At 35.7% G+C, this 13,516-nt stretch overlaps 1 protein-coding gene across 1 annotated transcript in view; it reads left to right on the top strand.

Moving 5' to 3' along the window:
* The window catches only part of LOC137092070 (uncharacterized), a 37,676-nt gene extending 33,093 nt beyond the window's left edge, over positions 1-4,583 (top strand). The window contains exons 4-7 of the mRNA XM_067456343.1: positions 3,285-3,515; positions 3,704-3,775; positions 3,887-3,944; positions 4,028-4,583. Of these exons, the coding sequence (XP_067312444.1) occupies positions 3,285-3,515; positions 3,704-3,775; positions 3,887-3,944; positions 4,028-4,070 (404 nt within the window). The 3' untranslated portion in view covers positions 4,071-4,583. The remainder of the gene's footprint in view (positions 1-3,284; positions 3,516-3,703; positions 3,776-3,886; positions 3,945-4,027) is intronic.
* The last annotated feature ends 8,933 nt before the right edge of the window (positions 4,584-13,516 follow it).

Raw genomic sequence — 13,516 nt, 5'->3', positions numbered from 1 at the left:
TCTTATGCATTCATTGGCGTTCTCCTTGAGACCCTTTATACGAAGACACCATCTCCTCTTGTACCATTCTTCATCTAACACCCGAATTTTCAGATCTTTGTTGACTTCAGTCAAGGTTTCAATTTGCTTCTACATCATCCTGATTTTGTCTTCGCATTCTTTTAACTCCTCCGCATTAATTTGCACGGATTTGGCAACGCTTGCGATCATCACACTATGTTGCTTCATTTGCATGCTTAATTCTTCATGTTGAACATCTACCTTAGTTCCCAGGGCTCTAATTGCTTCCAGTAGAACCGAATTGGACACCTCATTTTCCTTACTCCCAGTCGGCTTTCTGGATTTTTTCCCTTTTTGGGGTTTACACGGTGTGGGTGGGTCAGATTCAACTCCTCGCTCCCTTTTGCTTGAACCTACGGTTATTTCCATAGCGTAGCCAAGATCCTCCATGTCTAGCATCTTTAATCACTTGGAGTATGTTTCACATACAAAATTCGCAGGTGAAGGTGAAATAAACCAGTCAAAACTAATCAAAATTGGGGCTTATGTGAGAGCTCGTCACAACTTGACTACTCAGTCCGCCATCTTGCCAAAACATTCCAGGTAAAGCAAGGCATCTTCCAGTAGGAGAGAGAGTCGCACATCTGACCATATTTTTACACTACAAACACTAATTACACTAACAAACGGACAGAATTCTTCCCCCAGGGAGCTTAAGCTTAAGCCACCCTCTTCAACAGCTACATCAAACAATTGGCCAACATATTAGAAGATGCTCCCATTCAAGGTCTCACTCTACACGACACAGACATTAAGTGTCTTCTCTATGCAGATGACCTGGTTCTCCTGTCGCCCACTAAAGGCTTCAGGACAGCCTGGATCTGCTGGAGGATTACTGTCAGTCCTGGGCCCTGACTGTTAACCTCCAGAAAACTAGAGTCATGATATTTCAGAAGAGCTCCATCTCAGGGACCAACACACACATTCACACTGTCATAGACATGAACATGAACTGACTGGATCCGAGAGAAACACTATAACATAATTCATCACACAATCACTCAACGAGAGGAAGATATTACAAACAGCCTGCTGTAACACTCACATATATCCTTATTCTGGTTTTACTCTCAATTAAACTTTTTGGCTTGAAGAAAGAAAAAAAAACGTTTGCACAATTAGTCATTTCACCCACTTGCTGCTTCAGAAGTATGATCAGCACTTTAACACATCCTTTTTTAGGATTGTCTTTTTTAGATGTAGTGCAAACTATTTTAGTGCAAACATCATCTGCCTTCCCCCACATGAGGAAGCTTCCTCTTTTCTCTGTGAAGCGGTCAGATATTTCCTCATGTGTCAGTCAAGAGTGAGTCTCGCTGTGAGGAGGTTCATGAGAGCCAGAACACAGACGGACTGAAGTCCAGACACTCGTCCCCATCTGAAGCTGCATACACACTCTTCTGCTGCGATCGGCTCTTCTGGAAACTGAGCTTTAGAGAAATGATGCTCATCTTTGGACTGATGCTGCTGCAAACTGCTGCATGTGAGTCAACTTTATGATGCTGTTCGATCACATGAATCTCTGAGATAAAAACACTCGAATATTACATTTACTGTAGTCTGCAGTCATCTAGTGTTTCTGATCTTCTTAACAGTGGGAATCTGTGGAGTTATACAACATGTGAGAGGGAGTGTGTGTTTTTATTAGTGTCCATTGTGCTAAAAAAGATTCAGTATTTTTTTAATGTATTTATTTAATTATTTAAAATGTATAATATGGGGTTTTAACAAATGACATCTCTTCATTATTATGTCATAATGGTCAGGACATTATAATAAAAGTGAGAAATGTCACAGTTTAACGCAAATGAACAGAAAGTGTCGGAAAAAGACATTCTGCATTATCAGAACATCATGTTAACAAACATAAGCGTTTTAGAATAAACTATGCAGACTGAAAGCATGAGCATTTTAATAAAATCAGAATTTAGATGGAATTAGATTTTTATACTGAGGACATACATACAGTTTTACTCTGAATTTTTCATTTATTTTGTATTACACTCTAAACCAAATTAAATCTATCTAGTAATGATATGGTTATGATCAGTAATAATTCAGCTGGAGACACAAAAATGACAGAAAATATTTGAATATTGTGCTAATTAATTGAGACTTCTTACAGCTCTTACAGGTTGTTGGCCTTGTTTGTTTCGTTGCTTCTATTACTCTCCCCTTTTTTGTAAGTCGCTTTGGATAAAAGCGTCTGCTAAATGATTACATGTAAAATGTAATGTAACATTTGTGTTTATGATGTCACTTCAGATGAACTGAGGTCAGATGTTTCAATACTAAGATCAGATCAGTCTGATGAACACAACTGATTTCTTCTTTAATTCTGTGAATGTTTGTGTCTTTTTAATGCTAATATATTAATTTGATTGTAATTCATGATGCATATAGATTGTGTGTGTGTGTGTGTGTGTGTGTGTGTGTGTGTGTGTGTGTGTGTGTGTGTGTGTGTGTGTGTGTGTGTGTGTGTGTGTGTGTGTGTGTGTGTGTGTGTGTGTGTGTGTGTGTGTGTGTGTTCTTCAGGTATGAAGTTTACCTGCAGGTTTAATCAGACAGATCCCTGTTACGCAGCTCTGGGACACACACTCAATCTGCTGATGGTGGACACTCGTAAAGATGACCTGACGATATTAAAGAGAATAAACAACACAGATGGTTCAGTTTGTAGAGTAAAGAATGGCAGGATCAGAAGGAGTGAATGTGATCTTTTTAAGGACAGACCTGAAGTGACCGTCATTAATGGGACTCTGATAATAAACGGTGTGATCAGCACAGATTCAGGGAAATACACTGTATATCTTCTGGGCTCAGACGGCACAGTAACATCTGCAGATCTTCAAGTGAATGTTGAAGGTACAGTAACTCTCTCATCAGACTCTTTACAATCTCATGATCTCCATAGATCTCACTCTCATGAAAATGAATTAGTTGAATTATTATTATTATTATTATTATTATTATTATTATTTTGTAAAAAAAAAAAAAAAAAAGCATCTGCACTTGCCATGTTCTAGCACTATTTTCAAAATTAAAATCTAGTATTTTGCTTACTGTACATTACCAACTTTTTCAAAGTAGTACGGGAAAGTATTTCAAACAGTAATTTGCTACATTGTCACATGACTATCCTGTGCTGCATGTTTAATTCAGTAATGTCAAGCTATCATCTCATAAAGAGTTGTGACTGTACTGTCATGTGTCCGTCCCTCCAGCTCCTATTGGCTCAGTGAACGTGTCATTCAACTGCTCCTCCAATGGGGTGAAGACAGTGTCCTGCTCCTCTGATGGGGATCAGCTCATCTACAACTGGACTCTGAATGGAGATCCACTGATGGATAGAAACGCCAACATTCATCTGAATGAGACAACTGATGGAGAAATCAGCTGCAGTGTGAAGAACCACGTCAGTCTCGGACAGAAGAACATTAATGTAAACTGTCCTGGTGAGCTTTTAACACATGAATCTCGACATATCTATAAAAACCACAGCCACACTAGTGATAAAAAACAATGAGTTCCCTTCATTGGACACAGTTAATTCTAGAAAGTTTATTATTTCAGCCGATCTCAGCAGTAATTTGTGTAGATGTGTTTTTGGTTTCAGTGATTCAGCAGTGATGTTTTATTACAGGATCACCGACTGCAGCTGTGACCTCTAGTTTGACCTCTACACTGACCAGCAGCACACCGACATCAGAACATGGTACGAGTTTAACAGAGTACGCTACAGGAAACACGATGGATTGGTTTTCTTTAACTGTTGTTTTCAGTGTGTTCAGAGCCTGTGGTGTTTGTGCTGGTCTGGTGTTTTCAGATGATGGTTCTGTTTGGTCTGTTAGGAGGTTTTCACATCTACATGAAACACGCATCAGGTCAGAGACATTTATGATCATCATTATGGATTTGATATGAAGATATTGTGAGTGTAAAGATGATGATATTGTGATGTGTTTAGGAAGGAAACAGGAAGATCAAAAACTGAGAATGAGGAGATTTAGAGAAGGACATGAACACACAGCAGAAGATCCATGAGACCAGCAGCAGATCTCAGCACATCTATGAGAAATCTCCTCCTTTTGCTTCCACAATGTTTTCAGGCGATTGTGGACAATGGTGGAGTTTTCAGATGACGGCAACTTTGGATTGACACACAAAACTTTTAGATATGATCCTGTACTATTTTAATATAGGCCTTATATTGTAATAATTAAGACATGTCATTTCTGCCTAATGTGTACGCTGTGTCTGCTCAACTGAGAACATGAAGTTAACTCACATGTACTATATTATAGCTGTGTATTACTGCCAGATATTACTGTGACACTCATCTCTGGCTGATAACAGAATATTTCCTAAATTGTAACATTAAATCAAACATTTTCTGTAAAGTTGCTTTGAAATAACATGTATGGTGAAAAGTGTTATAAAATACACTTGAATTGAAAAAGCTTGAAGTCAAAACGGTTCCTCTTGATCGGTTCCTCAGTTCTGAGGTGTCTGGTGTTTTACAGCCGTGAATTTAAATTTCTGCTTGCCTTTGCAGTTTTGGGTTTAAAAAAAAAGTTGAACATGTTTAACCTCATTCATGTATCTTTACCAGATCTTTGTCATTATAATATTATATTCTATTATATTCTATAAGACTTGTATTGAGTCTGTTGAAACTTTTAAGATTAACTTTTTGTTAGCCTATATAGTTATTTGAAAATAAAACTATTTGAAATTTAACTTCAAAAGATGCAAGCTCACTTGATTTTAAGTTTATTTAATATAGTTTTAATTTTTTACAGAATCAATCAAATGTAAACAAATTTGAAAATTTGCAATATAAGCTATATAAAAATCGAAATATCAAATAACACAATTAATTTTATTAAATGAGTCCAGCTGTAACCCTTGTTTCCTCCTGCAGATGACGCTAATAACCAAGAAAGTGTCTCTCTTTGGTTAAATATCATAGACTTGTATAATTTTTTTTAAATTATTATTTATGACATTTATTTGACCAATTTAAAATTGCCCTACAGAGCTTTAGCTTCTCTATCACCATCTGTGTGTGAAATATAAAAATGCATTTGTGGAGTAATTTAAACTGCAGTGACCTGTTGCACAAAACTGGTTTCAGTTGTTGTTACCCAGGTAAGGTCAAGATAAGTTTGAGCAAACTCTGTTTTTTCGGGCTCAAGAAGGTGGATTGGTTTTTATAAGTGTTCATCACCATGGTAACTTACACTACATGGCTAACCTGCTCTGGCACCCAGACTGGACCAATCAGCTGCAAGTAAAGATGAAATAAAGCCACACACTAGTTAATTTATCAATGGAGCATGCGATCTATGGTGTGTGTTTAAATACATTTGTTTAGCTGACCAATATAGGTGTCAGTTTGTTTATTGTAAAACCACCCAAACATAAACCTAGCGTTCTCACAAAGCGTGCTTCGTCATTCAAATGCGCTAACGGTTACTCCATTGCTGTTCTCTGTATAACGTTACACTAGTCTGACGTGCAAAACCGTTTTGCTTGCTACTGCTAAGGTTTAGTCGCATACAATAGTCCATAAACCGAATCATGTCCTCATAAACTGCGAGTAAAGACACACAAATGTTGACAGGCCACTAACAGTTCATACCACAGAGACGGACGTCCTGCTGTTGCTGTTTCTCCTGTTCAATTTATTTCAGCCTCCGGATCTGATTCTGGATCATATATGTATTAGTTAAATCTGATAGCCATGGTTTATTTAGGGTAACGTTTCATCTCCACGCTTGAGGATGTCAGCTTCAGAAGCTCTGGTGCAGTAGCTGCGCGCTCGTCATTCTTTAGCTCCGCCCACACGATACGCCTCCAGGCGCTCGGTTTTTTCCGGAAAGACTCGGTACAGCCTATATTTCTTTTATAAATACAATAAAACTAAAGACTTTTCGTAGATATGAAGGATGCAATACTACTCTATAGGTACTCAAGATTGACATGAGATTGACTGAAACTGAGTGTTTCACCCCCCCACCCCCACCCCCACACACACACACCTTTAATATTAATAAATGCGAATTACTCCCGATAAAAAAGTGCTGCAACTTCCATCTTAAACATTCCCATCAAAGAAAGTGTCACTTATTTACGAATAAAAGTAATAAAAGATACTAAACTGAGATATCAGATTAATTTTAGTTCAGTTATAGAAAAAACTCAGAAAAAATGTAACATCTTGTTGTTAAGAGATCTATCTTTGAAAGGCAGAACTCTGCTTACTAAACCCGAAGGGATTTCCCGCTTATCTTATACTGCTCAGTCTTTATTTGTGAATAAATCTACTTGCAAGTTGATTAATGTAATGTTGCTCAAATTTCTTTGGAAAAATAAGACCCATTATGTTAGAAAATCCGTTATTTTGAATTCTTATAATAAAGGTGGCTTAAATTTCATTGATTTCGATTCTCTTAAAGCTACACTGTGTAACTTTTTTAGTTTATTCTTAGCTAACACTTAGTTCTTTCAAAAATATATGTGCTCATTAATGTATATTTACTTCTTTCAAGTAATAAAGTATTCTCGTAAGTTTATAATATGCCATTGAAAATACATACGGGTGAGGGGTTCGAATGCTGGTCGCCATGTTGCCCCTCCATCTTGAAAGTACATTAGCCAAAGAGGGACATACCCTTAATTAGTGATGGGACATCTGAAGCGAGGCTCCAGAGCTTGTGTCGAGCAAAAAGGGGCGTTCCAGATGAAGCCCCGATTCGAGGCTTGTATCGTTTCCGTGAAAATCACGTGACGATGACAAACGAGGCCTCGTTTTCTGTTGAATACGTCATTGCTTCATTCTGAGTATCGCTTTTGGATAAAAGTGGTTCGAAACCTTGCGCCTCTTGTGGGGTTTGCAGTAGGGATTTGCATTGGTGTTGAGGTGTTGGTTGTATGTAGTAGCGATATCATTATATATCATAGCTGTATTATATATTATATTACATTATACTTAGTTCAGTAGATTATTTGAGTAAATTAGCCTATATCTAGTTGTGTGTGTGAAATGAGAATGTATGTGTGTGAGAGTACCAGAATGAATTATGGCTTGTACGGCCCCTCATATTTTAGTAGTAGGCCTATTATTATTATTATTATTATTATTATTATTATTATTATATATTATTGCTATTATTATTAATAATAATATTATTTTAAGACTAGACTGTTTAAGGGAAAGCTTTTCCCATCCCTGTTGCAGTTTGCTGTTCCACAATTCCAGTCCCATAAGCACTGCACTCACAATAATTTATTTACAATCATTCTGGGCATTCACTCATCACAAACCCAAAGAACTACTGAATAGTTGAACACAAAGTTGTGTGTTTGTTTGAGTTGTGTGTGCATAGGTTAATACAGGCAGAGTAAAATACTTTATTAATACACAGGCAATAGAAAAAGGGTGTGCCCACACTATGACAATTTGGTTGCTCGGGATGAATAGATTTGTGTGCGATGCATTGCTTTGCACAGCAGGTGTCACTAGGGAGCACACTGTTTCATGAGGCTTCAGGTAAATGACCCTTTTGGTGAAGCAATGGGCTGGAAAGCCTCAGTGGTTCAGGAAGCCTCATTTGGCCATCACTACCCATAATGTCACGGCCAGGGTACAGAAAGAAACGATGAGACAGCCAAATGCAGGTATGTCATTTATTTAGGGTAATTCTAAAAGAGAAAATAGTCCATGCAGGGGTCAAAACCAAAACACCAATCCAGAACATAAACTTGACATGGACACAAAGCGAGAACAAGACTAGAGACGGACGTGAATATCAAAAAGGACTCCGTCCACATACTAAGACAGACTGGTATAAAGACACACGGAGAGACAAACGCTAATGAGGAATAAACTGAGGGCAATAATTACTGACCAGGGACAGCTGAGAGCAATGATTAGACAGAGAACATGGGAAATGTAGTTTATGAAGTGACAGACACCGTAGGGAAGGAGGACATCTAGTGGATACCCAGGGAACACAACCCAGACACTGTGACACATAAATTCAAGATTCACCTTTCGGGTTTTAACACTCGATGGCACCGTGTTGAATGTGAAGAGGGGGATTGCCATGTTAATCTAGGACTAAATTGGCCACCAAAACGAAATCAGAATTGAGAGGAACAGAAACTATTATTCACTAGATACCTTTTTTATATATCCGTTTCACATATACCGGATTCATTTACCTTTTCATATACCTTTTCACCGCTAGATGGGGGAAAATATCACACAGTGTAGCTTTAACAATACCTTAAAAATTAATTGGCTTAAACGTTTCCTTCACAATCAATCTTCTATCTGGAATATAATCCCAAGATATGTCTTTTCTCAATTAGGAGGTATACATTTCCTTTTCATGTGCAATTATTCAGTTAGTAAACTTCCTATCAAACTTTCCAACTATCATCAGCAGATGCTTATGGCTTGGAGACTTAATTTGGAACAATTGTAATATTCTACACTGTAAAAAATTTATTGTCAAATTAACAGTAACTTACTGGCAACAATTATCCAGTAGTTGCTGTATTTTATTCAACAGTAAAATTACTGTAATACTAACTACAGTAGTATTAAGCATACCGTAAAATTAAAAACATTATTTTACTGTATTTTTACCATGTTGAAGTACAGTATTACACCGTTGATTTTTATTAATACTGTATAGTAGTATACAGTTATGAAATGTTATTTTTATTTTATTTTATAGTGCTGCTTTGTAACCGGTAGAATATGTAGAAAATCTACTTTTAAAGGCAAATAGAAAAAGAACAATTGAAGCTTTAACTGCACAAGGTTTATTGTTTATTTTGAAACATATTTTTAATACATTAGTAATAATAATGTAATATAATACAACAATTAAAAACAAGATTTATGAAAAATGTATAATTTAACCAGTGAACAACTGGTTACATTTCATCATGTAAAAATGATCCTGAACAGGTAAAAAAAAGAAAAATAGACAGGTTAAGATGAAGGCCAGGTGAGGGAAAAAGTGGGAGCAACAGCACTTCTGATAATCCTGCAACGAAAGATAAGCACAAATCAATCAGTGGCAAGACATACAACTAATAATCAAAAAACCTTTTTAGGGGAAATAATTTTGTGCCATTAATTGCAGCGGAATATCATAAATCAGCATAATTTTGTCTGATATTAACATTTGTCAATGTGTTTTTTATAATTATTTGAAAATTAGAAAAGGATATGTTTGCTGTGCTGGGTTAGTAGTACCTTGGCTGGTTTGTCATGGGTAAATATCACACTAAAACTGCAGTTAGCATCAAATATGTCATGTTGAGTGGTTTATTAACTTATTCATTCAAGTTCAAAACTGCTGATTCTCTTAGAAACAAAGCAAGTGGCGGTTTTAATAATAAATTATTAAATCGTTCACTCAAATGATTCGTTCAAAAACAGATTTATTCAGGAACAAAACACTGCAGTGTCGCTTTAATAAGCTCTGCTCCGGCTTGGTTAAAACGTTTTTTGTAGAAAAAGAGCAAAAACAGACACACTCATGTCTAAAGTGTAATTTATCACTTTATGTAATTTATTAATATTTTTTTTGGACTGTTGTTTAAAATCAATTAAATTATCATCACATTATTGGGGAAAACGTCTCTCGCGCTTTTGTGATATCACGCATTTTAAACTTTCAATGCGTCCCCCACCCCACCCACTTGAGTAACCAAGTCAGAACAACAATTACGATATTATAGCAGACAATAATGTAAATGTCACACCTAGCTTTGTCTTTGGGGGAAAAAAGGACTTTTGAACGCTTCCCTCAGTCCAGATAGACAGTCCAGATAGACTGAGGTAACCTTAAATGAGCGCGCAACTGCACAAGGTCCTGGCAGATCGCCAGTTCAGGTCATTAAAGACGTACAGAATAAAGTTGTGATTTACACGATAATAAGCGCGAATAAATTGATAAGAGCAATCGAAAAAATTTTTTTTAACAATAATCCGAGTCCAAACCTGTGGTATCAGATTTCAGTTTCAATTCCAAACCCTAATGAACGCGCAGGCGCTGGTAAATGGCAAAAAGATTCATGTTAAATTATTCTGACCTTATAAGAGTATGCAATAAATCACATTTAACCTTAATCATGTAACGTTAGGCTAAGCTTTCAACATGAAGGAAATCCGCTCTTGCCTTACATACGTTAATATAGAACATGCCGTGGGCAGTTCTTATTTAAACTAACGGTAACCTGTTACTGATCATTTGATTGCATTAAAAATATATAAAGATTCATCACTAACCAGATATTTATGGCGAACACTTTGCTGACAGAGACAACGACGCGATGCGGCCTGCGCTCTCAAAGTTGCTCAGGGAACTGAAGAGAGTTCTTCTTCATAAAATGGCAGCTTGATGTTATTTTTCGCGGTCATTTCGTACTACTGTATTTAAATGAACAGTATCATGTCCCGAACTACATTGTACACAGCGTATAGCAAAATGTTGAGAAATAAATTCAATATCTAAATCGTGGTCAGCTATTCTAAATAATTTTAAATTATTAGAATCCATATAAATACAAATGCTACTTACCAGACGAAGTTGCAGGTCGGCAGAAAAGACTGATGATGCACTGTCACGACAGAAAATCTTTCAAATGGCCTCTTGTGCACCAGCACCCCCCACTGACATAAATGAAGACTGTTAATAGTCATCCAGTCCTGAAAATGTTTTATTTGTAGGCGATTTTACCTGCAGAATTGTGTGTTGTGTTTTTCGCGGTCAATTTGCACTGCTGTATTTAGATTTACAGTAGCTGATAATTTCCCAGAATGCACTGGAAATCTACAGTAAAATACTGTGAACTGTGTACACAGTACATAACTGTTGAAAATACAAAATAATACTGTGAAAGCAACAAAATCTACAGTAACATAATGTAAATGTGTTATACAGCAAGACACTGTTGAGAAAACAGTATAATACTGTGAAAACAACAGAAATCATTTACAGTGTACATAAGAGGAAGTCTTTATTTCTTGAAAACTGGTTCAATAATGGAGTGATGTTAGTACACCAGCTGTTTGATAGTGATGGTAATTTATTTAATTATTCCGATTTTGTTTCAAGATACCAATTCCCAGTATCTAGTAAAGAATTTAAAATAGTTTTCAAGGCCATCTCTTTGGAAATGTCAATGCTATTTAGAAACAATAATAGTGCTACAGTGACTTCTGTTTGTGCCCCTAGCCCTGAATCCACTGTGGTTGCTTCTATTTGTTTTTCAGTGCAAAAATCCAACTACAAAATAAGATCCTTATTGCTGGACCTTGTCACTTCAATTCCTTCTTCCATTTTTTATTGGAATAAATTTCCAATTTTTGATGACATTAAATGGTCATATGTTTGGTCACTTCCTCAGAAATTCTTTCTAACAAATAAAGTTAAAGAAATATCCTTTAAAAGTATTCAAAGATTTTATCCAGTTAGGAAGCCTACTTCCTAAAGAAATTCAGAAGTGATATTGATACTTCCTGCTCTTTTTGTGAAGCCTCTTCTGAAACTGTTGATCATTTGTTTTGGGAATGTCCTTTTACTCGTTCTTTCTGGAATAATATTGATGCTCTGATTGTCCAAAAGATTTTTTTTACAACTTTTCTTTATCATTTAGACATATTCTTTTTGGCTTTTATGTCAAAGACCGTAATCTAATTGATGCTATTTTTGTATAAACCTTCTTTTATTTATTGGAAAGTTTCACATCCATAAATGTAAATTTATAAAAAGTAAACCCCCATTTTAAGTTCTTTAAAGAAGAATTAAAGATGTATTTAAATACAATTTCAACTTCTGTTAATAGGAAAGCAATGAAAACATCAAGAATTTGTGCCATGTTTAATATTCTTTCTTAATACTTCTTTTTTTTATTTTTGCCCTCTTCCTTCTTTCTTTTCTTTTTCTTCTCTTCTCTCTTCTTCCTTTTCTTTTAGGTTTATTGTTCAATAGATTTGAACTTTTTACATACTTTTTGATTTGAAAGATGGTTTATATTTCTTGTATGTATTGAATTATTTTGTTTGTTAATTTTGCAATAAATAAAAAAAAGGATGAACCATTCGCAAGAAAATCTGAGCTTACATTTAACAACACTAAACGGACAAAAAACAAAGAAAAAATAACCTTAGCAATGGCAGGAAAAGAACAACAAAATAGATAGATTCTTACTTGTAAAGACGCACCCAGAATAATGCAGTTGCAGGGGCGTAGGGCCTACCTAGTTAGGACAATTCTAAGGGCCCATGAACTTTTGGGGCCCCCAGAGATCGGTTTTAGCCTATTAGCAGTAACAGTACTAGTAGTAATGAAATATAAAATGTAAATGTATAATCTACCAGAGAAACAAATAAAACAAAATTTTGTCTTATTTCAGCGCAACACTTCAGTTAACAGTCACAAAGTGCTAGATGAGATGTGTAAGTTAGCTAAACTAAACAGCTGTGTTACGATAGAAGTTAAACGAGCGACAGAAACAATCAGTTTGCAAAGACTGTATCATCCAAAGCTCAACTTTGAGAAGGGGAATATGCAGGTCAGGAAGGAGAAGGTGATGGAGATGAGAAGAGGCTATTGAGCTTTTTAACACAGATACTACGGGTCAAAAGCTTGAGAATGGTAAGATTTGTAAAATGTTTTGTTAAAAGTATCTTCTGCTCACCAAGGCTACATTTATTTGATCCAAAATACAGCAAAAACAGTATTATTGAGTAATATTTTTACAATGTATTAAAAAATAATAATAATTCTAGGCTATTTGAATATACTTAAAATATATATTTTATTCCTGCTCAAAGCTGAATTTATCCTCATTGCATCACATAATCCTTCAGAAATCATTCTAATATAAGGATTTGATGGTCAACAAAAATGTATGATTATTTAATGAATAGAAAGTTCATATGAACAGCATTAATCTAAAATATAAAGCTTTTGCAATATTATGTCTATACTGTCACTTGGACAATTTAATGCATCTTGCTGAATAAATTATGTATTATATTTAATTTATTTCTCCAAAAAAACATTCTATTCATCAAATAATCCAAAAACATTATCAACATTGATAATAATCATGAATGCTTCTTGAGCTGTGAATCCTCATACACTCTCAGAAAAAAAGGTACAGTGCTGTCACTGGGGCGGTACCCTAAGGTACAAAAGAGAAAAGGTACATCTTTCTACCTTACTCACCCCTAAATGGTACATATTAGTACCTTAATAGGTACATATCAGTACTTTAAGAGAGGGAATTAGTACCTTAAATGTTCAGAGTAGTACCTTAAAGGTACATATTAGTACCTTTTCTGTTTTGTACCTTAGGGTACCGCCCCAGTGACAGCAATGTACCTTTTTTTCTGACAGTGTATGAGAATGATTAGTGAAGG

This window comes from Pseudorasbora parva, chromosome 11 (genome assembly GCF_024679245.1).
Source record: "Pseudorasbora parva isolate DD20220531a chromosome 11, ASM2467924v1, whole genome shotgun sequence".
NCBI classification, from domain to species: domain Eukaryota; kingdom Metazoa; phylum Chordata; class Actinopteri; order Cypriniformes; family Gobionidae; genus Pseudorasbora; species Pseudorasbora parva.
This window is presented reverse-complemented; position numbering and strand designations above follow the sequence as displayed.